This window comes from Neofelis nebulosa, chromosome 1 (genome assembly GCF_028018385.1).
Source record: "Neofelis nebulosa isolate mNeoNeb1 chromosome 1, mNeoNeb1.pri, whole genome shotgun sequence".
In the NCBI taxonomy this organism is placed as follows: domain Eukaryota; kingdom Metazoa; phylum Chordata; class Mammalia; order Carnivora; family Felidae; genus Neofelis; species Neofelis nebulosa.
Window position 1 is genome coordinate 118,331,109 of NC_080782.1, and position 27,925 is coordinate 118,359,033.

The 27,925-nt window shown below is 36.5% G+C and overlaps 1 protein-coding gene across 9 annotated transcripts in view; it reads right to left on the bottom strand.

The window, feature by feature from the left end:
* Window positions 1-3,231: 3,231 nt before the first annotated feature.
* Window positions 3,232-27,925, bottom strand: part of TCERG1 (transcription elongation regulator 1) — a 60,893-nt gene continuing 36,199 nt past the window's right edge. For 8 of the 9 annotated variants that reach the window (XM_058732683.1, XM_058732681.1, XM_058732673.1 and 5 more), the window contains 9 exons: window positions 27,744-27,833; window positions 19,244-19,362; window positions 14,550-14,700; window positions 10,302-10,466; window positions 9,860-10,042; window positions 7,685-7,864; window positions 6,934-7,017; window positions 5,502-5,602; window positions 3,232-4,303 (listed from right to left, as the gene is read on the bottom strand). In XM_058732683.1, coding sequence (XP_058588666.1) covers window positions 4,102-4,303; window positions 5,502-5,602; window positions 6,934-7,017; window positions 7,685-7,864; window positions 9,860-10,042; window positions 10,302-10,466; window positions 14,550-14,700; window positions 19,244-19,362; window positions 27,744-27,833 — 1,275 coding nt within the window. In that variant the 3' untranslated portion in view covers window positions 3,232-4,101. Of the gene's footprint in view, window positions 4,304-4,581; window positions 4,676-5,501; window positions 5,603-6,933; window positions 7,018-7,684; window positions 7,865-9,859; window positions 10,043-10,301; window positions 10,467-14,549; window positions 14,701-19,243; window positions 19,363-27,743; window positions 27,834-27,925 lie in introns of all 9 variants that reach the window. The other variant, XR_009262665.1, reaches the window with a different exon arrangement.

A 27,925-nucleotide genomic window follows, 5' to 3' on the forward strand; every position in this document is an offset into this window, starting at 1 on the left:
TTGTCGATACTGCAGACTTTACGACATAACCCATGGTCCAATTACTAACGCTAGGAATTACAAAAATGCTTCACAGTATGCATTTTCAAAATGTGCCATTTGGTAAGTAGAACACTGTGTTAGGAGTCATGGTGATGTTTCAGAATTATATCCTGGCTATCCAAAGAATTAACTTCAGTGTTGTGTGAAGATGCTTCCGTCACACGTGAATAGAAATCCCAGACACTCTCTGTCCCTTGTTCACAACTGCTCTCTTACTGGGTACTCCTTAGGACTACCCTGTACTGGCTGGAGTAGAGCTTATCTTTGTCAAAGGCTGGACTCCTTTACTTTTACTTTCTTCCTGAACCTGCTAGCCTTAACTTCACTTAGCAAACTTTATTTCACTTAAGCTCAAAATTTACTTTATGAAAATCCACGTAGATTTTCCATGCCTGAAGGTTGCCAGAATAAGGATCACCACTTCATTGTGGGCTGATTTCAAACCGTGGCTTATTTTGGCTAAGCTTCGCCTTACACTAAAACCTGCTTCGTTAGTCTTTGTAAAGAGGTCTCCGTGAGTCTTCATTTGCTAAGTCAGAGGATTTTTGCAGCTTAATTAGCATGACACTCTAAATTCTGATATGGAGAAAGAACTTTAAAAACTGCCCTTTCTCTTCCCAATTACCTACGCTTCCAAGATGCAGGAGCAAAGTACTCTTCTACAAGCTGCTATCAATCTGTTCCTCCCGATACCTCCTTTCTGTCAAGATAAATATAAACTGTAGTTCATGACAAAAGTATTAATTACTGAAGGCAATCCTCAAGTATAAAGAAGGAACAGAGATGGTGATCTTCCTTTTGTTAAATGGTACTAAATGTCCCCTGAACACTGAACTCATTGCACCCTGCCCAAGTTTTAAAATACCTCAGGGTCTTTGTTACAAAGATGATCAAGAGTAACAAGGAAAAAAAAAATAATAGGAAAAGAAAAAATTCTATGGATATAGGACAGAATTTGGCCAAGAATAGAAAACAAACAGCACAAAGGCGATGGAGAAAGAAAAGCAATACTACTAAATTTTGTGTTCCCAAACACTTTACCAATATAATTCAAGTAAAAGGCAACAACTTCATTTTACAGCAAGGTAAATCATACCCAATAAAACAATCATTATGATACATTTCTTTCCCTATTAAACATAAGGATATTTATCCATGATTCTTGATTACTTTATAATGGAACTCTGGGGTATTTTCATTGTGTGGTTCCCTCAGAAAAAGAAACTGCCATTTTGCCAAGCCATGGGGAACTTAAAATACAAAAATATGCTGTGGATGGAATTTGTGTTTTTTAAAAAATGTCCAGTCTATGGGTTTTAGGGAATGTTTTTTTCTTTACAAATGGTCATGGTTTGCTTTTAACACAGAAGATAGGGCTGATTTCATTTTATCTGGTTCATTACAAATTTTTATTTTAAGGCTCACAAGATCACAAAGTACAATTTAACCCAAATACCCAAATACTGTTTTGTGAGACAGTTATACAAAGGGATTACCTTGAAAACTGTGGTGAACTATTTGAATTAGATTGTTCACTATATAATATAGTAAATGCTGGCTGGATGTGAGCTTCCACTGTTTTGACATTTTAACTTGTAAACAAATAAAAACAATTGCTTTACTTCAGATAGTTTTGGAGACTTAGAGCTGTCTTTGTCTTGAATGCGCCTTTCAAAATCATCACTTGGCACAATGGGGCTTTATGGGGAGGTCAGACCTTAGTATTGACATAGGTCTCAGGGTAAACTGTATCACTTATCTTTAAGGAGTTTGACAGTAAGCGCCAAGTCAGTATGCGGATACTGAAACACAGTGTAATTATGATGACCTTTTCATTAAAAACCTAATATACAGAGTCCTGACTTGGTCTTTTAAAGAAATCTGCATAGTAAAGCTTGATTTGCACCTTAAATGAACAGTCAATCCCAAATACTTTACAACAGAAGTAGGAAATTAGGATAGGTATCACCAAACCGTTTTTTTTTTTTTCACACTTTTCAACTGTGAGAAACAAAACAGTGAGTGGGCAAACAACACTACGTGGAATTCAGAACAAAATAAAGCATTCTAAGAGCTTTCACTTTTGCTGGCCAGTTATATTCCTACAACAGCTGTGCTCCTTTTGGCAAACACTTCAGCTTCATGCCTCACAGAACTTAAAAATCACTCAATGGGTTTATACAAATGACCTTCAAAAAAAGGGGGAAAAATGGGAAAAACTATCTCGTTCATTATCAAATTGTACAGGTTAGGACCTTAGTTAATTATAGTTTCTCACATACATGATTTCTGTAACACTTAATATATTTAAGCTAAGTACTAAGTAATGTTAAGTGTGAATGAGTCTGTATGCATGTGATTTGTGTCTGTGTGCACAGAACATACAATCTACTGGTATTTCCTCATTTTAGGTTTTGCTGCAATCACAGGAGATGGGAGAGAAAAGGGAAGATACGTTATCCAATTAACCTATTTTTCTTAAACATGGATGTGGTACTTTGAAATGAGAAATCTATGAAGGAATGAGACAGGAATCTTTAAAGTGGGGAGGTACAGGGGCGCCTGGGTGGCTCAGTCGGTTAAGCGTCCGACTTCGGCTCAGGTCATGATCTTGCGGTCCGTGAGTTCAAGCCCTGCGTCGGGCTCTGTGCGGACAGCTCAGAGCCTGGAGCCTGTTTCGGATTCTGTGTCTCCCTCTCTCTGACCCTCCCCCATTCATGCTTTGTCACTCTCTGTCTCAAAAATAAATGTTAAAAAAAAATTAAAAAAAATAAAAATAAAAAAAAAATAAAGTGGGGAGGTACAGCTAGAAAGAGCGAGTGGAGGTCAAAGGTACATTCCACGGTAAGATGTGCAGGGCACACTGAAAGGGTGCCAAGAAGGCTTCACCATCAATTGTGTTAACATAGAGACAAAACCAAGAAAACACACGAATAAAAAACCAGCATCTTCTTGCTATGAGGCAGTAGGATATTGCTAAGAGACTGAGCACCAAAATGGTTCTTTACAAATTCCTTCCCTTTTATACTGCAAATAATTTATTATATTCAAGCCTTTAAAAACTATGTGATATATAGGATTGGAAGTCAACTTTCTCTGTGCCAAATTACAGTTGCTACTGCTTTAATGAACAGGTTTAAAAGATGTCTTTGTTATAGGTTGCACAACAATAATCATATACAATCCACATATATAAAAAGGGTTGGTTTATTGTAGTTCAAATACATAAACTGAACATTCAAACATCTTAAAATTAAACTTTAGAAACAAAAGTTTAACATTCAAACTGGAGTATAGTTTACAGGGAACACCCAAGAAAGATAATTTGTTGTCTAATCCAGAATATTTGATAAAGATCACTTAATGGTAAATAAAACGTGTTTAACCATCAGTCCTATTCTGGCCAACATGTTAGTTATGACCGTGGTTCCATACCTGAGAAGAAATTACTAAATAAATCTTCTCTTAGGCTAAACAAGACTTGGCCTAGAATTCAGAGGGGGTAATCAAAGCACGTAAGTGAACAAACAAAACTAAAGTGTTCTTTAGAGACAAAGGTAAAAGTATGTCCATTATAATAATCTTAGCCTCTGGAAGATAAGAATTCAATTTTCAGTGTTTTCTCTTTTACCCGCTTTAAAAAACAAAATCAAAACAAAACAAACCCTAACTTAGGTTTTCTTGGAGTCTGTGGTATTTGCATCTTGCAAGTTCAAACCACAAATGCTCTTACATCTTGCATGTTTAACACTGCTAGAAAGAACATCACCAAAAGTCACTGACTTCCACACCTCATAAAAGGATGATTTTTAGCTTCAAGATTTTAGATTTACTAGAGACAGCCTATATTTGAGTATGTATGTCAGTCATGCCACACAAAGAAAAGCATAAATTATTTCCAAAGTGTTCTCTGTTCAGAAACTGTTCACGAATGCTTCTCCTTCTGTTCGTCAGATGGTTCTGCAATAGTCTGACTAATGCACATACATGTAAAAACCTGGAAATTGGCTCATGCAAGCGTTTTTGAATTAAGATACCCCTGTGGAAGAGTACTGAGAATTATTTTGTTGATCGTCTCGTGGGCTCTGACGCTGTGGGAGGTGGGGGTGGACCCCGGCGATCCAGGTCATCCACATAGGCCACAATCAGTTTACGCCTCTCTTCTGGCACACAGTCTAGTACTAGATACCGTTTGTCGTTCTGCAAAATTTTTTCTACATCTTTCAGGTGCTGATCAGATTCCTGGATTAGCTTTTTGGATCTGAAATAAGAAAACAAGTCCAAGAATTACTGACTGCTGTTCACAGGTCTTTCAGAAATGAGCTGGAAATGTCCATCTAGTTCCTAATTGTGTTTCCATTTTTTTTTTTTTTTTTTTTTTAAGAAAAATTTCACTGCAGTGGTCACCTTTGTAAATCGCCTCAGCAAAGACTCCAAGGAGTGAAAGGGCCTCAGAAGCTGAATTACCCTCCCACCCCTACTGGTGGTCCCTCCAGATCAGGGCTGAGGGTGGGTGGGTAAATCTTGCCCGTGCTGTACCTGTTCTGTGGATGAACAGAGGACTTCAGTCTGCGGGGCTGCCAATCCCAGCATCTTTCACAAGCTTTCACTTTCACATCTTTCACTAAATTAACTATAAAAATGTAGAAAGAAGTCTTACTTCACATCTAATTTAAAAGCCCAAGCTGATGCAAAACATTAAGGATCCTGACCAAAAAATCCAATGACAAAATACCTAAAAACCACACCCTCAGCACTATCTATCCTCCCGTGCACATACCCTTCATTAAGATGTTTCCAATTTTTCTCTTAAAGGAAGAAAAGCTGGAGCATGAAACAAAACTGCTTTCCTGTGCACTGAATGCTAAGCATTGAGCATTGTAAACTTGTTTTCCTGATGGTAAAACGGTTGGGAATGTGGAACTACTGGGCACGTTACAGAGAAATCTTGTCTAGAAACTTTGATTTTTATCGTTTAAAATTTTTATTTAAAAGTATCCAGCAAATTGCTATCATCTGGAAAAAAAAAAGTTTTTGCTGAGCTTAAGATGATTTCAAGCTTAAGAAATGTTCCACAACACTGAATAGTCTTCACAGGAGGCAGAGACAATGGATAGTGAAGGATTGTTTAAGAAATCTCTTCACAAATACAACTCTTATCAAGCGGGGGGGTATTCCTAAAAAAGCAGTGAAGTAAAAACAAAAGTGTGTTTAAAAAACTGGATGGGTGGGTAACACAAAATAAGAATTGACATCTGGGCCCTTTCTTTAAAAAAAAAAAAAAAAAAAAAAAGTAAGGTAGACATGGGCTGTATTTGGCCTTTAATAAAATTGGCTTCTTCTTATTCCTAAAAATTAATAATGTCAACATGTGTGTGAATGCATAGAATGCTCTGGCCATTAGAGTAAAGACTAGTAAAGACAATGACTGCGGATATGAAACATTTCATTGCACACACCTATATGTTATAAATTTGGTCTCTTTCAAAAGCGTCCTGAAGTCAGCTTTGGCTGTGATGTACTTGTCTCTGATGTATTCTTCAAACTCTCTTTGTTTTTTCTGCAAAAGGACAGTAAGATTTAAAAAAAAAAAGTCACAAATTCCAAAATTACTATCAATTATTTATTAAACCGGTAATTTGTAAGTCACATCATAAATAATTCCAAAGAAAAAGGCTAGAAAGTACATTTTTGTTCACGCAGCATTCATTAAACTGCAAAATACGCAATGTACATTTTTAAGGCAAAAAGAAGCCAAGAACAAGGAACCACTCAATATATTAGCAGTAGCTAAAGCCCGAGGGCTTGCAATGTGCTACACTGTGCTGAGGGTTTTATCAGGATATCTCCTTTTGTGTTCCTAACAACCTCAAGTGGTAGACACTCTTGAAAATAAAGAAATTAAGGGGGTATTTCCTGTAAACTGTACTTCTATCTTCTAACACCAAGACAATAATGTGGTATAACTTATGGAGAACCCCAAATAACATTCATAACTTAGTACTAACTGATCCTGAGCATTTAGCTTTTCTAGTAAGGAACAGGCATAATGGGTATAAACTCTTTGGGCTAATATTAATATTAACAATAATAATAATATTAAAAAGCATTATTGTCAATTTAAACAATCAGAAAAGTTAGAAACTAAGACTAGACCTGTCAGCTATCGGTCCACCACTCTTTCCCAGCCATGTGTACTTTGTGGTCCACACATCTACAATCCATCTTAAGGAAACAGGGGGAAGAATAATAGCTCTATGGGGTTGTGCACCCTAGACCTAGAGAAACCAACTGGGAAAGGAGAATGATGGGGAGAAGGAACAAATGAAAGGCCAAGGGATAAAATAAGACTGCGGTCAGCTACCCTATCCTTGGCATCATTCACTATTTCAGAACCCAGGGGAGTTCATTTTCCACACAGGAGTGAGAGTGTCCCAGAACAGGGCTCAGCTTCTATAAACTTCCCCCATCTGCAGTTCCTCTACTCCAGTCTCCGGGGCATGTAACAACAAAAGATCACATTATGGCATTCTGCTAACACGGCTCTGGTGCTCTGACAGCCTGGTATCCATGGCCAGGTTGAAAATGTCTATGTAGTGGGACCTGACTATACCAGAAACAAAAACTACAGCTTCAGTAAAGCTCTAACATCCCAGAACACAGGCTTAACCCCAAGGATGACATTTTTACAGTTTCTACTTTGCTGTCTTATTAATGTATAGTGCAAGATAAAAAATATGACCTTAAAATTCAGATTTACTTCTCATACTCTTAAGTTATTCACTTAAAACCATCCATGTCAGTTTAATCAAAATACATACTGGTGGTGCTGATTAAGCCCACATTTAATATTTATCAACTGACAGTAAATCTCAGACAAAATCCTCTTACCCTGTCACTGGAGGAGAACTTAATGCACCGAGGATCTTCCTTAATGATTTTTTTTACTTCTTTCCATGTGGATGTTAAGGTAATCTTTGAAAGGCAAGGAATAAAAAACACAAATACAACTCACTTTCATCGCAAAGATCAAAGGGCGGCAGGACATACGGTACACAGTATTGCACACTGACCTACAATCTCCTGTAATAATGCCCAAATGTAATTGGACTAGCTAGAGACAGGAAGCAGCTTTAACACAATTTCTTTTTGTTGTTGGCCACAAGAGTTATATTCATGGTCCTATTTCAAGGTGGCCTAAGACAATCACCTGCAAACCCTGGATCCCCAGAGGCAACACTGTAACTTCTGAAGAAACACCACCAAAAGGAGGTCAGGTATCAGAAGAAAACATGAACGACGGAGGGAAGAAAGGGACCATGGGACCAAACTGAAAATGGAGCAAAAGATGCAATCCACTCAGTCTATCATTCTATCATTAGGAGGGATCAATGATCACACAACAAAGCCCAATATCAATCACCAGGAATGTGAAAACTGCGGCAGGAAGTAATTTCTAAATAGTTAAGAATGCCATTTACACTTTACTTAAAAAAGAAAAGAAAAGAAAAAAAAACAGAAAAGAAAGTGTATAAAACCCATGCATTCCAGTAAGAGATCTAAAGACCACGACACTACGATGTTTTTGGAATTATTCTTAAAGACCCCATCTAGATTAAAACAAGGAAAATAAGAGACTTACTGCAGAAGTTTCATCCAGAAGTTGCCTAAAGTGCTCCCTCTTCTTTTTGGTAAGTGCTTCAATGTGTTCATTAAAAAGCTTCTCTTTCTCCTCTCTTTCCAACAAGGATCCAGATTCCCAACGGTGATCTTTTCGGAGAGTCCTCCGAGTATCAGACCATGACACATCTGAAGAACGCACCTAAAATCGTACCAGAAAATTCTATCACCAAAGATCTCTTTTTTTCACATTTCAACAATAAAAGGCTTATTTATCTAGTTTAGGAATGATACAATTAATAACGGAAGCTTCTGGTGACTCCACCTTAAATAGTCACTAAAAATCTGCTTCTTTAAACCAGAAATCCCACCTCTCAGAGCTCACCCAAGCAAGCTATCAAGTATGGATTCAGAGGTGTAGAAAGATGAAGAGAATTACTTTAATCGTACTTAGGCACTCTATTTAACATCTTACCAACCTTGAGTAGGAGAAATGGATAGAAATAAAACCGGAAATATCTTGCTACAGGACTAAAGAGGTGACAGGAAAAAAAACCCACCAACAGATCTTGAGCTCAAATTTGTACTTATCAACTACATACTGGAAGTGACATTTCAAAGCATAAGCAAGAATTAACATGGTCAGTAAGAGAAGACGTGACAGATCAGGCTGGTTCAACAACCAGCACAAGATTATGCTTCACTGCTGGTAATGGCAATACAAGTTACTGCTAGTTAAACCACTGCCAATGCTAAGAAATATGGGAGGCTAAAAAGACAGAAAGGTAAGAAAGAAGAAAAATATAAAAACATTTATTTAATCAACATTTATCAAGCACCTAAAAATGAGTCAGCTGAACACGGAGCTTGGTACTGGAAAAACAAAGACAGACACTACCCCTTCCTTCAAAGGACTCAACTTTTTTAAGAGAAGAGAGGCAAGTAAGCAAGTAATGGGAAAAGCACATAATAAGTGCTGTGAGGTGTATGCTGACCACAGGGCAGGCAAAGGGAACAGGAAAACAAATCTGCCTTAGATGGGTCAAGATCAGCCTCAAAGAAGAGTTATCTGGGTGTGCTCTTGAAAAATGAGTTTTCAAGCACACTTGAAGTATTCTAGGTGGAGGGATTAGCATGACTAATGCCAGAATTCATTAAGTGTAAATATGGTTCATTAGAACTAAGTGCAGAAAGGCTAGAGCTTAAAGGGGCAAGAGAGAAAACCAAAGAGGGTAACATAACATGAAGGTGGTGGGGGAGTTAAGGAATGAAGTCATATATTATGCTAAGACAACTAAATTTTAGATGTTTGCAACCACTAAGAGTAGAGAAGCTTCTCTCTGTGAAAGCAACAGGGAGAGTGACAAAATCAGATTTGGTTTTTAGGATGATTTCTGTGACTGCGATAAAGAGAATGAATGTGGGGAAAAGTAAACGCAGGGAAAGAAATCAGTGAATGACTGTAACTAGCCAGAGAACAGAAAGAGGAAACTCAAAACATACCAGTAGAAGCAAGGGAAGAAATCCAAAGAACTGACAGTAGTAGTAGTAACAACAAGAGTCCTTATGAAAGAGAGAAAAGAAATAGTAGGAGAGATGGTGACACAGAGAGGGGACAAAACATGTGGACCATGGCCACAGGAGAGTGGCCTCGGTGCACTGGCTATACAGACAAAACCCTACACACCTCAGCAACCCTGGGTGATGTGCAGAAGCGCTGGCAAGAAAATTCCAGAGTATCTATCTCCTGGGGTCAGTACACCTCCAGTCTAGACCTCATACCATTTACATGTACAATCATTCATCACCACAGTGGTGACCCTAAATCACAAGCAAAAGGTTTAATTCTATTCAGCACATTTTGTTTATTATTATGGCATGTAAGTGTGTAATAATTTAAGATGACTTCCATCAAGAATAAAAAGTTATCTTTGAGACTAAAAGATTATACATTTTTATATGTACAAAGAAACTTCTGAAAATGTTAAATAACAATGGTTTTCTTATTCTAGTGGGTGCTAATACTATTTTAAAACACTTTATGAAACAACTTACCAAATTAGATCTCTCAGATTCCATTTAAAGAATATTAAAATTTGCACTAACAAGACAACCTAAGAGATCTCTAATATCCAGTACTTAAGGGACAGGGCTGGGGGGGGGGGGGGGAGGAGAGGGGAGTGAGAGGAATATATACCATGTCAGATAAAAGAGCCTTGAAATTCTGGATAGCTTCTTCTCGTTTGTGTTGCTCTCTCTCTCGATCTATTTCTTTTGTTTGTTCTGAACGTGCCTTTTGAACCTCTCTTTCTCGTTCTCGAAGGCTTGCCTCAATGCGGGCTTGCCTTTCAAGCTCCTTTTCTTTTTCTGAGTCCAAATTCTATAAGGTAAAATTACATTATCAAGCTATGTTCCCAGAGTAAGTGGCTTGCCAAATACAGAATTTCAAACCTGGGTTTTACCAAGAATATACATTAACACTGTACCTCGTTTCCAAATCAACTACATGTGCTAGAGATCCTTATATTAATTATACTGACAGGAAAAATTCCAAATCCCAAACAGCAGCTAATACCTTTATGATGCAATTAAGAATTTTCTTATTCCATATTTATAGTATAAATAAACACAATAGTTACCTTGGCTATTTTTTCAATGTACTGTTTGAAAAGGTCTTCTCTCATTGAAGAACTATCCACTGCCTTGTAACGTGGATCACTTTCTACTTTGTCTTTTACTTTGCTCCATCGGGACTGACTGTCCAAGTGATGATTAGATAACAGTTCAAAGAAATCCGATTTAATCTGTATTTCAAAACATTATCAGGGAATGGGGGGTGGGGGGAATCCACCATGAGAAATTCCTCATATGCAAATGTTTACAACCAGAAAAAATTGTTCACTTACCTTAAAGATGAGAATAATAACTTTTCAAATTCATTTATTTATAGTGGAATAAATTTTAGTCAAAAAGAGTATCAGAATTGCTCTTTCATGATAAATATAAAAATCAACAGACATAAACTCTCATTTAAAATCTACCAAACTCAAGATAAATCATTTTCTCCAAATTATTCAAATACAGAAAAAAAATTTTTTTAGGTTGTTAACTTTTTCATTTCAGCAATGCCACGTTTTTATAAGAAATAAGAATTTATATTTATTTTTAGATAACAATCAGGTTTATGAACTGACAGTAAACTACATTTTAACATCAAGTTAATAATAATGACTTATTTTAAAAAGTAGATGAATATAATTTTTGTTTGTTACAATAGGGGAATTTAGAAATAGATGAGCACAAATAACAAGTCTCATTCATTAGAAACTTGGAACGGTACTGCCAAATGTCTAAAAACAAGTAAAAAGCAGGGTAAATTTTTGTATTTTAATTAAAAAAAAATCAATGCCTGTACCCTTACATATAAATTATAGGATTTCTATGATCATAATTAATCATTACTTTAAAAACTATATTCAGATTTTTGGTATTTTTTAGCATTAAACATGTATACCTTTATAACTCAAAACTGTTAATAAATTAACATTCTGAGCCAATCAAGTACCAACTCAGTAAAATTACACCAAGGTTATTAAAAGATATTAATCCTTTGGTAGCAACATGTACAATACTTAGAATCCTTCTCCCAAACTGTAATTCTTATTTTTTTAAATAGGGGATAAAGAAATAAAGAAAGCGTTTATTTTTATATAACTTTGAGGACCTGTTTTAAAATTCGGTATCATTCAAGTTATCTTGTACGCCTATGAGGGGAGACACCAGAGGCAGGCAGTCAATTCAATACAGAAGTCAGACCATGTCAAGAACCTCTCTTCCCTGTAGGAATTAAACATGCTGGCTTCCCACGTGACCAAAGGAATCAGAAATTAGAAATGGAATCACATTCTTTCTGCCTATTCCAAACTCTCATTTCCCCTAACAGAGAATTAAGAGAGGATAATGTCATTTCTGGAAAACACTAGTAAGATTATAAGAAAAGAGTTTCTTTCCTATTAGAGAATTTTTTAAAAACCAAGAGCTAATCAGCTGTGGATTTCTTTTACTACTGAACTTGGCTCTTGACTTTGTAGTAATAAGAAATACTCATAAATCCAGTATTTTCACACAATGAAAAAGCAACTACTTGATATAGTGATGTAACAATTTTTCTGTTCATCTTGTCTACTTTGTATCTGACATGATGAACACCAAATTCCTAGATGCCTGTGAAAACTAGAAAGCAAAATTTACAAAATTTATGTTAAATAAAACATGCAAGCTATTTTAAACAGGAATCTTTCCAAGCCAATTTCCAAGTCAATTTATATGGACTTAAGACAATTTTCAAATATTAGACACAAAGCCTACAAATGACTATCTTACAGTTTTAAAAATGTGTGATGTATAAACAGTGAATTTTAAATAAAATTAAATTTTAACTTCCTCTCACTGTGGATATTACCATTACAGGCTATACATGGCTTACCAAAGCTGCCATTTGTATGAGAACTATCAACAACTGCATAAATGTCAAAAAATTTAAGTTACCCATTAGCAGCAATCCAAGACTCCACATTCCCAATTTTCTTCTCTCCCCAAATCAAAGTACCTTACCATCTAGGCTGTTCACTTTAACAGGGGAAAACAGTCTCCTAAGCCTAATGTACTGTAAAATACTTAACTTGTTCAGAAGAAAATTTAAGTGAGGAAAGAGAGAAAAATGCACTTCATGAGAGGATTAACTCTATTGTGTGCAACTTCAAATGTGTTGTTCCAAAAGGTATCTTATTTGAACCACAGTTTTATAAAAATGGGTTATACAGTATCATAAAATTTAAAAAACCTTGAAGGTAGCTACTTTGGCAGACAAAACAGTCTAGCAAAAGTAAGCAGAATTTTAGGGGCATTTTTTATAAAATGGAAAATTACCAGTGAAAGCTACCTGCAAATGATTTTTCTCTTTAGCTTGAAAATGTCTACCAAAGGTGGGGGCTACTTCACCAAAAGTCAGTGTCCTTTACAGGTTTTTGACTTAGCAAAAAACTTTTATTATCTGGCTTTTAACTGCATTACCTCAATACTACAAACAACAATTAGAGAATCATAAGAATAAAGAAAGCAAACTCCAATAAACTAGCACCATGCTACGAGCACTAATCTTACTATTCAATTACATACAGCTAAAATGGGGTTTAAAAAAAAAACAGTATAGACAATATACTTCATAGGAATAATCATTAAAAGTCATGAAGAAACTAATAAAACTTCATTAACCAGCTACTTCTCAGACCGTGAATATAAAATACACTGTATTTCAACTCTTAAAGATTTGTTCCCAGGGCCTAGTTAGTAAGTAATTTTGCATTCTTTAAATTGGCTGAGAAAGTTTCACTTATTTCCTGCCTCTTTTTTAAAAATTTAGTAAAGGTACAAAGCCAAACCTATAACTTAGAGAATTATTTTACAATCAAAAGAAAGTAAAGCTGAATATAGTAGGTTTATTTAGATGCAATATCTATTTAATTTACTTTAACACATTTTGGGCACAACTCTCATCACTTCATAAGGAAAAAAGACTAAAAAAATGTAAAGTACCGGAACTGCGGGAGGCTAAAGTCACCACACAGAGATACCAATTCTTTCCTCACTAGGGAATCCCATTATACTTTGCGTATCAGTGATTGACAGCTGTCAGACTGAACTGATTGACAGGCCGCACAGCACAAAACTGTAAAGTCTATCCACTTGTTATAAAACAGAATACACAAAATAGTTACAAAAAGAGTGTTTAGAAAAAGAACATTGGTTATAAATGCAAAGAGAAAAACATTCAATTTGTATAAAAGCAATCACACAGTATCAACTATTTATTTTACTTGGTATTCTTTAATCAAATAAGGTATTACCAAAAGTCAAAAGTAGCAAACAATACATTAACATGATTCTAATTCAGCATACACAATGTTTACACAGAACTCAATTCTGCACATTTCCTGAGAAGCATAATCATTTGCAGAAAAAAAAAAAGTTAATGGTGAAATAATAATTCTGGAAGAATCTCCACTGAAGCCCAAGAAACCAGATAATCAGGAAATTTCAGGTATTTCTGACAAAAGTTATTTCACCCAATACTGTTGCTATTTACAGTGCAGGAGGCTTGAGCCCATTAAGAATGGTATTACTTCCCTCATGACATTCCTTAATAGAAATTGTGATGTTTTAACTTTCTGGAATGAGAGCCCATTTTAAATGTCAAAAATGATTAGGCTTCAGAGGTTCTTCATCTCCATCCACAAAGCACACAGGGGGACTAAGGAGAGCGGCTGCGTGTTCTGATGGCCCGCGCACCTCCGGTGCGGTCTCCACCCGCCTGCCTCCCCAGTGGTGGGCTCCTCTCCGCTCCTGACACCACTACCAAGTGACATTTGGAATTCATTAATCTTTCATAGCTGACCTTTATTTCTGATAAGCAATAATTTATATGTAAGATATGTTTACTAAAAGATTAGAAAGTCACTAAAATGCTATCTGTTAGAAGGCAAAAAAGATAAAAAAGCTTTTTAAAATTTAAAGGTTACCGCTTATTAGGAATCTTGAATTTTAGCAGGCACCAGTGAGTAGAAAGATCTAACAGTCAGTTCCGGGTGTACTGGGCAAACTCAGTATTAATAAAATTTAAAGCAAATCTATGTACTTTAGTAAACTTATTAAAATAAGCATTATGGAAGTAAAGTGACTGAATACACACACGTAAACAACTGTAAAAGTGAACTTACAAAAGCTAACCAGTCTGGGGGTCCTGTGATCTATGCCCATGAATGAGATCAGAAACATGGCCCCAGCTTAGTCTCTTCCCATTCACGCTCCTGTCAATCAACTCATCTTACCTTCTCACCTCTGGTCTTCGAATCTTCTTTCTCTTTCTTCCTTGCAGCTGCCACAAATTCATTAAACAAGGCTTCTCGATCTTTCATCTTTTCAATTGCTTTGAATCTTGAATCTTTAGCATGCTTGGCTGCAAATTCACTAAAAGTAGCTCTGTAACAAAATGGCAAGTGTGCTAACTTTGGTAGAGCTATTTCTGCTTATAGAAAGGTATAGAAGAAGATACCATTTTTCCAGCCAGAATATGTGCCAAAGACTCACTGAGTCCCAACATTTGCCTAAGGAGTAAACAATGAGCTACAGAAAGGAGTACAAGAGGGCTAAAGGGTGAAAATGTGGTTGGTGATTTGTACGCTGTCAAGCATGACACTGGGGGATAACACATCAGAGAACAAAAAATGTATATGCTTCAAGAGACTTAAGAGCTCATCTATTTCCACACTAAGAAGAGGCTGAGTCTTGCTTCTAGCCATGGTGGAGTTAACTACCGAATTAGATCTCCTTCCAGAAACAACTGTGAAAGAAGACAAATGTATGAGGCAAATGATTCCAAAACAGTGCATAATAGGTAGGGTAGTAGTAAGACTGAGGAAAGGCCCACTGCCCTATGCCGCAGGACAATTTCCCAAGGTACACAGAGCTACAGTCCAAGCAGAGTACAGCAGTCCCAATAGCTACAAGTAGTAAAGATCAGAGTCTGGGTGTTAAAATGGCAAGGGAAGAAGCTCTAGAAAGATAGTACCCAGTAAATATACCACAAGGTGATTCCCCATGAATAGATGGCCAAGGCTGAAGGATACAATAGCAGGGAAAAACCACATCCCCTGCCAAAGTGCTACCTGGTTAAGAGCAAAAAACAAATGTTAGAAACTGAGTAGTGCAGAAAAAGAACAGCATTAGGACACTAAAGTCCACAAAAGCTGCACAATGGAGACAAAGCTGGACTGTTGAGAAACTTCCAACTTCTGAGACCCACACTAACAAAGCCTTAAATCAAAGCTATATTCAGGTGATCAGCCTGTAACTAAACTGCCTGCGAAAACAAAAACCCACTCTTCAGAGTAAGGGAACAGACTTTCAGAGTGTCTATAATCCACTATTTTCAATATTCAATCAGACAACACTAAACATACAAAGAATGTATAACCCAAAGCAAAAAAATTTTTCAATCCACAGAAACTGAACTGAAAATGCTCAGACGCTGTTCTGGAAGAGACAAATCCTTTAAAAATATTGTAATTATATTGAAAGATTTTAAGAAAAATAGATTCAAAGAACTAAAAACATGGCCTTAATGAATGAATAAAAGGGAGTTTTAGCAAAGACACAGAAAATAGGAAAAAAGAACCTAAAACTAACTGAAAGGAAAAATTCATTGGGTGGGCTTAACAAAAGAGTAGACCTAGAATAAAGAGCTACTGACTCCAAATTAGATCAGTAACAGTTATCTCATCAAAAGAATACACACAAAAAAAATTGGGGTAGGAGGGGAATAGTCTCAGGGATTTGTCAGATAATTAGAATTCTAAAAGAGAAAAGAATCAATCAGAACAGAAAAAACGCTGATCAAAAATTTTCCAAATTTGATGAAAACATCAATGCATAGATCCAAAAAGGAAAGCAAGCTGCCAAGAAGGCTACATAAAAAAATGAGGCCTACGAGGGATAATGAGGCTCAGTATAAAAAAAAACTTTCTCCACAAATAAAAGGCATTTATAATTCATACATTTGGATATATTTCAATATTTGAAGCTTTCACCTTACATAATAATTTGTCTTATAATAAATACTCCCATATTTAGCAAGTTTTTTTAGAAGGCAAAGCTAAATCTTACTCTCTCCCTTTAAAAACTGTTTATTTCAATACAAATATAGAACACATCTTCTTAGGTGTTAAAGCAAAGATTATATTACAACTTTAATTGTAAATAAACTGGTTAACTTCAGAATTTAGTATTTAAAACATCAACTGAAGATTACGAGTACCATTCATAGCTAACATTTGCTATTTTGAAGCTTTGCTAACAAAACCAGGATTCTAATAATCTTTTACATATAACTATCGTTACTCACAATACCTAATTTCATTAATTCAACACTTTTTAACAACAGGATACATTGCAAACCTGGTTTGAATAATGGATAGGTAAACTTAATAAAAGTTTAAATAAAATAAAAACGTGTATCCCAGGAACAGGATGACATACACGTTAAGTCCACTAAATCTGTTTTGTTTTCACGATAAACTAAGCACCTTGCATTATAATTTTAAGAGAGAATTACTACTATGATTAAAGAATAAACCTGTTTTTAAATGTAAAATCGGGGCACCTGGGTGCCTCAGTCACTTAAGCATCCAACTTCGGCTCAGGTCATGATCTAGCAGTTCATGGGTTGGAGCCCCACGTTGGGATCTGCACTGACAGCTCAGAGCCTGGAGCCTGCTTCGGATTCTGTGTCTCCTCTTTCTCTGCCCCTGGCCTGCTTGTGCTCATTCTCAATCTCTTTCTCTCAAAAATATACATTAAAGGGGTGCCTGGGTGGCTCAGTCAGTTAAGCATCTTGGCTTCGGCTCAGGTTGTGATCTCACGGTTTGTGGGTTGGAGCCCCACGTTGGCTCTGTGCTGACAGCTCAGAGACTACAGCCTGCTTTGGATTCTGTGTCTCCCTCTCTTTCTGCCCCTCCCTGCTCGCACTGTCTCTCACTCTCTCTCTCTCAAAAATAAACACTAAAAAATAATTTCTTTAATAAAAACATTAAAAAACTACAAATAAAATATAAAATCAATTTCTAAAAGTGAGAATTATTTTACACATATTTATATCATTTGTAATAAAATAGGTAAAATAATTATTTTTCACTAGAAAAGACTAAAATGAAATTTTAGCATTAGATGGTGATAGAGATTTTTACAGGACTCATCTCTCAACTCCAGAAAGTGCTGCTTGGTAAACAGACAGTCACCCTTTTCTCTCAGGGAGAGGTGAGGGTGGATAATAGTGGTAGGAGACTGGGAAGTGACCAGGAACTGACCCAAGGAGATATGCCTTGAAATTTCTTTCAATCCAAAAAGAAAAAAGACATAGAAATAGGCACTAAATTCTCCCCAGTCATTTTTTCCTTCAGAATAAACTCCAATGTTTTTTATCTACAAAATCTAGTTATAATATATAGTCTCTTCCCATTTCAAAGAGAATTTAAGTTAGCAGACATATTTTCTCAATTTTAAGTTTTTCCTCCTCATTTTCTGCTACTTACTAAATTTGGTCCTAATCTCTAGGGTCACATTAAATGCATCAATATAGCAATACAGCACAATGTCCCAAGTGCTAAGACTTCCAGTTATGTGTCTCATGGCTTTATTTTCTGAAGTAACCTGCAAGGTACAGCTTGCTCCACCAATTCTGTCAGCCCCAAAAGAGCGCCCGCCTGGGTACTGGGATAGAGCAGTAACTTAATTTGTCAAATCCACAAAATGGAAATCTCTTCAGAGTCTCAGTTACTGTCAGATCCATAAGGGTTTTAATAAATAAGTGTATTTTGCTGAATCATTTGAAAATAAGCTGCAGACATCATGAGACTTCATTTGTAACTATTTTAGCATGCATCTCCTCAGAGCAAATCCTTTTTCTTCTATAACCACCGTACCCAAGAAAATTGTGAATTCTCTAATACCATGTAATACCAATCCATCCATGCTCAAATCTCAACTGCCTCCCCAAATGTCTTTTATAACTGAGTCACAAGTACTGACCCATGAACTCAATGTTTTGATTAACCAAAAAGAAAGGACCAAGACCCCTCGGAGAGTCTGAAACTCTACTCTCCCCTGACAAATGTTACGTTCTTCAGAGCTCCAAATACTCTATTAATTTTATTATCTGAGATGTGTATTAATGCCCTAAGTTTCTCTTCATGTTTCAAATATAAAATTATAATATTAAATATACTTTCTCAAACAACATTCTCTCCTCTACTTCCAATGACAAAAGTAACCGTTTCAACAAGATGAACTTTTATAAAAAGTGCCATTTAAACAAGACACTCCATAATTCTACCCTACAGTTTTAAAAATTATCCACGTTATGAGGTATTCATAGCAACCAAGTAACAAACACTATTGCCAAAACTAAACCATAAATAAAAAGTAATTTTCTCTTGCCTAGACTATTCTGTATTAACACTGGAATCCAGTTGAAATCCTACATTCACTTGGGTAAGGTATGAGACAAGCATATAAATCTATACTGGCTGTTTTAGAAGACTGAGTGAGATAATGAGATAACGTGTGTATACATATATGTGCTTCAAGTGCATGTATGTATGTATAAGTTTGTACATACAACTTTTTAAGTGCACATAAGATATCCGCTAAATGATGCTAAATATTATTGTTTTTATGATGCTAGTCATGTAAGTTTTAAATGTCTCCTCTTCTTCACCCCATTACACATACTCAATAGGCATTAACAATCAACTGAAAATATCAGACAAAAACATATCTAGACACTGCCTCTCACAGAGCACAAGAGGTTCCTCTAAAGGAAATATATGAAGAATAAAGATTAGAAATGCATAACCAATAATGAAATAAACTTTTCATGTCCAATTATCCAAAAGATACATATTCTCTTAGCTGATCTTAGAAGAAAGCACATACATATTTTGAAATGTTACAGTAATGAACCATATACCTTGGATTAAATTTTGCTTCTTCCATCATTTTTTTGAAATCTTCCTTGGCTTGCATTATTTTGTTTTTCTTTTCCCTGCGTTCTTCCTCTGCCCTCGTCTTTACATATTGATCAAATACCTATCACAAAAATAAACCAATTGGGCAAGTTAGTCTTCCACAGGAATAATTTAATTACCAAACTATGGAATCTGTAAGAAAATACTGAGTCAATGTCTTTGTCCAAACTATAATAGAAAAAAAAATGAATTAGATACCTCAATTGTATGCAGATTATCTGTAGCAAGTCTCACTTTAAAACTTCAGTTGACAGTGTTACAGAAGCACACAAGCCCTCTTCTGAGACTTCCAGAACAAAGTTAAAAGCCCCTTTAATTTTCATTGTCCCTGATTACAAACTGAATACACGCATATTAAAAAATTTCAGGGGATATAAAATATATAAATTACAATCCTTCCAAATCTCTTCTAGAAAAAAAACGTTAAGAGTATGGAACAGATAGTTTACATTTATTTCTGTGCTTCTTTTTAAGACATAATTATCTCTACCAAAATGTAATGCTTTACATCTATCCCATATTTTCCCCCACCTAATCATGTACAGACAAGATAATAAACTGAACATGCACATCTATTTCCTTTCTTCCAATGCCAATACAATGACGAGAGGATTTCCCTTTTTAAGTCACAAACCAACAAGACCAGGCAAATGGGAAAAAGAAAGAGCAAGTCTTGAAGATGAAAAGCACAAGGATAAGCAGTAAAGGACTGGCAAAAATGAGAGAGCTGACCCAAATTCAGTGGTCAAGAAAAGAAAGAAACCAATTCTTTTTTTATTAGAGAATCCTCAAACAGTTCCAGAAGTGACAGCACCAGATATCCATGGAAGTGAGGGCAGAGTACAGCTACAATAAGGCTGTTTAAGAAGGAGTCCATCAGAAAATCTCCCTTGCCAACAGCATGTATCTGGGGGCTCTGCCACTCCTGAGCCTCAGTAAAAGGCAAGTGATTATTCTCTAGAACCAGGGTGGGCAATTCACAATCTGCTGGCCAAACTTGGCCTGCTGCCTATTTTTGTACAGCCCAAAAAGAGTTTTAACATTTTTTAAATAGTTAGGGAATAGAGAATTTTGTAACATTTCATGACATGTGACAATTAAATGAAATCCAAATTTTAGTGTCCACAAGTAAAACTTTATTGGAATACTCAGGCTCATTCCTTCACATCTATCTACCTGTGGGTGCTCCTTCGTTACAGTAGCAGAACTACACTACTAGGACAGAGACCAAATGGCCCCCAAAGCTAAAATATTTACTGTCTGACACTTTATTTTAAAATCTTGCTAATTCTTGCTCTAAAAGGTAAAGCAGTATCTCTCAAGGTAAAGGGGGGGGGGGGGGCATACCTAATTTAACATACTAAAGTAAGTTTTATTTTCTAATAAAACTAACAAAATATACTGTAATCATAAAACAAGAAAAACTTAAAGAACAAAAAGAAATCCTAAAAATTAAAGGACAGAAAAAATGAAAACTCAAATTAAAGGATTTCACAATAAAGTTGAGCAAGTCATCCAAAAGAAAGGGCAGAGGTAGAAAATAGGTGAAAAGAGGGCGCCGGGGTGGCTCAGTAGGTTAAGTGTCTGACTTCAGCTCAGGTCATGATCTTGCAATCCGTGAGTTTGAGCCCCGCATCAGGATCTGGGCTGATAGCTCAGAGCCTGGAGCCAGCTTCAGATTCTATGTCTCCCTCTCTCTCTGGCCCTTCCCCTCTCGCATGCTATGCTGTCTCTCTCTCTCTCTCTCTCAAAAATAAACATTAAAAAAAGAAAAATTAAAAAAACAGGTGAAAAGAAAATTTAAGGACGAGACCAAAAGGGCAAATTCTCTGTCCCAGAATGAAAAAATAAACAGGTTGGAAACAAATGCAAAAAAAACAATGTAAGAAAATCTCCCAGAACTGAAAGACAGGAGTTTACATACTAAAAGGACAACCAAGCACCCAGCATAATGGGCCCCTTCCACCAAGGTACACAATCACGGTGAGATTTCAGAACGCTATACACTAAGAGGAGATCCTACACATCCACAAAGGAAAAATAAACAGGCCCATAAACAAAGGCCCATAAACTGATGGCTTCAAACACAACACTGAAAACTAGAAAAAGAGCTACGTCTTCAAAATCCTGAAAGAGAAAGATTTCCAATTTCACATATCTTAAACAACCAATTTCAAATTAAGGGTACAATGAATGTTTGCAAACACGCAAGGCTCCAAAGTTTATCTCCCATACATGTTCTCTCAAGATGCTATTACAGGGATGGAATGGGTCAAAAGGGAGTAAACCAAGAAAGAAAAAGACTTATGATGAAGGAAACAGGTGAAGTCTCTACCCCCAAAAACAAGAGAGATGAGGGAAATCTCAGGATGATGGTAAAGACTGGTCACCCTCAAAAATAACAGCTGTATGTCAGGTGTAGAGGGTAACCAGTCCAAAATGAAGCAAGTCACACGCTCTGGAAGAAATGTCTTTAGAAAGATAAAACTGGGCAGCACTCTATTACTTTTCCTAGCATATTTTACAGAAATATTTGTCTCTTTAAAGGTGTGCATGTACATCTTTAGAAAAAGTCAAACAAAAAATGTTCTTTACAAAACTGAAAACTTTATTCCAGGTCAGGCCATGTCTGTCTACCAATCTTTAATAGCTGTATAGAGATACCTACAACTATCTCACCATCTCCTGTCAGGCACATTGGCCATTTTCAGCACCATCCCAATACAGCACTGCAATAAATCCTGAAAGCATGTGCAGGCTGACCCATGTGGGAAAGAGGGTTCTTCTCAAGCCCTCTCTCCCTTTTTGGTATATACTTTCTTATTTGTAAAAGTAGTGAACTACAAATAAGCCCAATGAATTTATATTAACTTTCTTTTCAGAGGCTGGAGAAAACTTCACAACCCTTCCTCTGGGATATCCCACACCAAGGTTAGGAATCGCTAGCTGAGATCACCTTCTCAAAGAAAATTAGGAGTTCTGGTATGCTTCCAAGCTTCTCCTAATTATTTGTGTCATGCTTCCCAATACACTTGAGCTTTTTAGGTCCCCTATTTTAAGCGGTTATTTTCTTAAAACATCAACTTGTGAATGTTACAATAAACACAACCAAAGTTGTTAAGTTTTTATAAAAAATTTCTAGTAGACTTCTATAGATGTAATCAAAACATCCATATTAAAGAGCTACATTGTCTAAGCCAATGTAGCTTCTAGGGTGCTATATTCCATTTCTTTTCGTTTTTATTATTTTTTCAAACAAATTTTTTTGATGTTTATGTATGTTTGACAGAGACAGAGGGGGACAGAGGGCGAGCAGGAGAGGGGCAGAGAGAGAAGGAGACACAGAATCCAAAGCAGGCTCCAGGCTCTGAGCTGTCAGCACAGAGCCTGATGCAGGGCTTGAAACCATGTACTGCGAGATCATGACCTGAGCCAAAGTCGGATGCTCAACCAACTGAGCCACCCAGGAGCCCCTTCTTTTCGGTTTTAAACAACTTTATTGAGGTATAATTGATATACAAAAAGTTGTTCATATTTAATGTATACAACTTGTGAGTTTGGAGATAAATATACATCTAGGAAACCACCACAGTCTATGACGTAAACATATCCACCTCCAAAAGGTTCCTCCAGCCCTTTTGATTTATTCTTATTTTTAAGTGATATTAAAAACCCTTAACATAAGATCTATCATCCTAGCAAAAATTTCAGTATACGATATAGTACTGCTAGCTATAGGCACTATGCTGTACAGACCTTCAGGACTTAGCCATCCTGCATAACCATTTCCATTTCTTAATCTACATAATTACACAGTATGCTCACATTGTGAAATTTATGACGTTTAGATTTTAATGTATGTATATTTTTCTTCAACATAGAAGTTTGTGAAAAGTATGGGTGTGATACTGTGTTTTAAGAAAATATATATATTTGCCATTTCCAACATGGATGGAGCTAGAGTGTTATGCTAAGCAAAATAAATCAGAAAAAGACAAAAATCGTATGATTTCACTCGTGTGGAATTTAAGAAACACAACAAATGGCAAAGGGAAAACACAATGGCAAAGTGAAAAGAGAGAAGCAAACCAAGAAACAGACTCTTAAGTACAAAGAACAAATGGATGGTTACCAGAGGGTAGGTGGGTGGGGAGGTGGATTAAATAGGTGACAGGGATTAAGGAGTGCACTTGTGATGAGCACCAGGTATACCTGGAACTAATATTACAATATATGTGAAGTGGAATTTAAATTAAAAAGAAAAGAAGAAGAAAAAAAAAAAATATATATATATATACATATATGGTCTCTGTCCTGGCTCCTGGCAAGAGCTCCTAAAACCCTTTTAATTTCCTAAGTGATAGGAGAGACAGGAGCCTCTACTGTTGTACCTGGCTTTTGTCCTGTCGCTGAATTAGATAAAGGAGAAAAGAGCAAGTTTATGTTATTCATACCAAGCCCCTTTCAACTACATCAAAGTTAGTGTCAGGAGGTGATTTCTGGAAAGTCTCTCTAGATAACCACAGGATGGCAGATAGTTGCCAGTGGAATCAACCATGTGATTAGAACACTGGAACTTTCAATGGCTGGTGACTGAGTCCAATCACCAATGGTAAATGATTTAATCAACCATGCCTATGTAAGCTGTCCCCATAAAAATCATAGCCAAAATGGGGCGCCTGGGTGGCGCAGTCAGTTAAGCGTCCGACTTCAGCCAGGTCACGATCTCGCGGTCCGTGAGTTCGAGCCCCGCGTCAGGCTCTGGGCTGATGGCTCAGAGCCTGGAGCCTGTTTCTGATTCTGTGTCTCCCTCTCTCTCTGCCCCTCCCCCGTTCATGCTCTGTCTCTCTCTGTCCCAAAAATAAATAAAAAACGTTGAAAAAAAAAAAAAAATCATAGCCAAAAGCATTCAGAGAACTGCGAGCTTGGTGAACATATCCATGTACCAGGAGAATGGCACACTCCAACTTCACAGGGACAGAAGTTCAGGGACTCAGGACACTTCCAGACCTCATCCCACGTGTCTCATCATCTGCCGTTCAACTGTACCCCTTATCATATCCTTTATTATATTATAAACCAATAAACATAAGTGCTTCCCAGAGTTCTGTGAGCCATTATAGCAAATTATTAAAGCTGAGGAGGGGAACAGGGGAATCCCTGAGTTGTAGCTAAACTGAAGTGTGTAGAAGGTACTACTTGTGATAAGCATTTGAAGAGAGGGGAGGTCTCGTGGGTCTAAGCCTTTAATCTATGGGATATGATTCTAATTCCGTGTAGTGTCAGAATTCAATTTAATGGTAGGACACCAGCTGGTATCAGAGAACTGACTGATATAGAAAAATACCTACACATTTGACGTCCAAGTAGTCAATGTATAGAGGAACAGAGTTTTTCAAGACACCTCTATTATTTCATTTCATTCTCATTTCAATTTAATTCAATTTATACTTTGATACTGATCCAGTAAAGAGTGGCCAAGATGGCCAGTTGACAATGAGTAACTATATTGGTAACGTATTACTATTTGTAATACATCGAACTTAAAAAGCTCTCAATAACACATACTACATTAAAATGCTTATTTTTGAAATAAGCTACCTTTTTTTTTTTTTTTAAGGAGGCTTCATGCCCACCACTGAGCCCAACACAGGGATTGAACTCACAACCCTGAGATCAAAAGTCGGATGTTTAACCGATGGAGCCACCCAGGTGCCCCCAATTTTAAGTGTTAGCATAACTAGTCTCTACCTCAGAGTCTAATATCCTGCATGGAAATGGTCTGCTTCTGTTTAAAAACGTTATTCAGTTTAAAACTTTGTCAAAACAGGGGCACCTCAGCAGCTTCGTTGGTCAGGCATCCAACTTCAACTCAGGTTATGATCTCACAGTTCGTGAATTCAAGCCCCGAAGTGGACTCCCTGCTGTCAGCATAGAGCCCACTTCAGATTCTCTGTCTCCCTCTCTCTCTGCCCCACCCCACTCTATCTCTCTCAAAAATAAACATTAAAAAAAAACTGTCAAAACAAAAAACAAAACAAAACTATTTCTGACTCAAGTGATCTTTTATCAAAAACAAGATTAAATAAAGAAAACCTTAAGTTAAAACTTATGGTTACAATTATATAAAATACTTCTAGAATGATGTAAAATATACATAAATGTACAGATATACGTAAATCTACAGATAGCTAGAAAAGTAAAAGAGATGCACTTGCACACAGACATTTTCAATAAAATTGTTAGTTGTTTTAAATCAAAATACAAATTTCAGAAATGGAGTTACAAAGTGCAAATACACGACCTAGATACTTAATATGTAACTTAAATTTAACTTAAATATGTAACTTAACTGGTTTCTCCCTGATTTTACACTCTCATGCAAATAAAACTAAGTACTAAAAAAGTACACATATTAATTCCAAATGTTTGCTTCTCCTTTCATTTCTTACACTCCAGTTTCAAGAATTTTACTCAAAAAGGATGAGAACCTTTAAGTAGTCTTTATTTAAATGGAAAAATGATATTTTTCGTCTTTTTAAGTATTACTCTTAATAAGAGATAACACCATCAGCTTACAAAATGCCTGTAAAATTGGGAAAGAATTTTAGCTCTCAATACGCACTTGTAATTTAACTCAGAAACTATAACACTCAGCAGCATGAAGAGTCACATCACTAAGGTTTTAAAGTAATCCTTCAGGGATATTTAGGTTAAGCACTGCTGCAGGCGTTACACATATAGCAATGAACAAAGTTCCAGCCCTCAGAATTTATATTCTGCAGCCGGAGAAGACAGTAGATAATTTTAGATAATTAGAGCTGTGAGTGCTATACAGGAAAGAAAGCAAAGAGACACATGGCTCAGAAGGCACTTGGACAAGCACCTGAATAAAATCATGGGGCATATGCAAACACCTAGGGGAAGAACACTCCAGACAGAGGAAGAGCCAAGTATCAGAATGTACCCAGCTTGTGCAAAGCACAACAAAGGAACTGTGGCCAGAATGAGTGAATCTAAGACAAGACCTTCAAGAACTATGCAGATAAGAGTGTAAGTATAATCCTACAAGCCATGATAAAGAATTCCAGTTTTATCCTAAATGAAATGGTAAGCAATGTACATTTTTTGAGCAAGGGAACAGTAACAGTGCCTTAATTTGCCTCTTAAATGTAAAATTAGTCTGGCTGCTATGTGGAAAAAGAACTTGACTCCAAAAAGCAAGAACAGAAGGAAGCAAAGAGGTCAGTCAGGGGCTACACAGATGCTGAGAAATGGTAACGGTGCCCTGAACTACAGTGTTAGTGGGGTAAATGGTGAGTAAGTTGTATTTACAAGCTTTTGGAGGTAGATTTTGCTAACAGACTTGAAATGCACAGAGGGGAGAAGTAAGGAATCAAGGATGATTTATAGTTTTTGATAGAGACCATTACACACAGTTTAAAACACACACACACACACACACACACACACACACACACACACCCCTACTGTGTTTGAAATGCAAATGCAAGTACCTTTGGAAAATCATGCTTTTCTATTACACAGACTAAAATACGTGTCTGGCACAATGTAAATTTCCTCTCTTTATAAAAAGTTTGTGATGAGACCTACAAGCATAATGGCACAAACAGTGCCGAGAATTACGCCAACTATTAAATTATAAATCAAGAATAGACTACCAAATGAAATCTTGTCGTAGCTCAATAGCCCTCTAGCAAGTAGTTCAACATACTCACCATTCTACAGAGCTCAGTGCCAGGGTGGTCCAGGTAATTCAGAAACTATGTAAGTTGGAAGTGTGCAAGGATTTAGAGGACGAAGCGATCACTGTGACACTAAATGAGCAGAGACCCTGAAGTGTCCATCAATTCTTTAAGCTTATGATGAAAAGACATTCTAACAGATGGTGCTTAGATGTAGACTTGTGTGCTTAAAACGTAAACGGGTCTCTGAGTGTTGTCTACCTACCACACACACTCATGCATATATACTGGCACACAGAGGAAGGCTACAAGACCAGGGTCCAGTCATGGTCCAATCAGTCGGGTAGGATTGTAGGTGTTTCTTCTGCCTTTCTACTCGTCTGTATATTGCTATTTTTCTACTATAAATCTGCAACATTTGCCCAGTAAAAAGTAAATTAATAAACGCATTTAAAATGAATTTTGAAAACTCCCTGATACAACATCAGCATATTATGAGGCACAAGGACAGGATACTCATGAAGCAATACCCACGTCCATAATAAAGGCAAAAATATGCAAGTATTTCTGAGGCAGAAATGCCCACAGAGAGGGTAAATGTGTTCTAAGATATGAGACTATGCGTTTTGAGTACTGTGTGTGTGTGGGGGGGAAAGGATGGCATTTTATTCCTTACGTTTTTAAATTATGCTGTTAAGGGATATACATTTTTTAAATAATGTTATTTTCCTTTTACCTGTTTTCTCTCTTTAGGATTGAGAAGTAAGTACCGAGGATCAAAAACTATCTTGTGCAACTCCTTCTCCCACGTTGAAAAAGCAGACACCTTTAAAATAAAAATGTATTGCCTCATAATTAAGTTGGCTCTAAAAACATAAAGGTCATATAATTTTCCTTGAAATCTACAGGACATCTGCT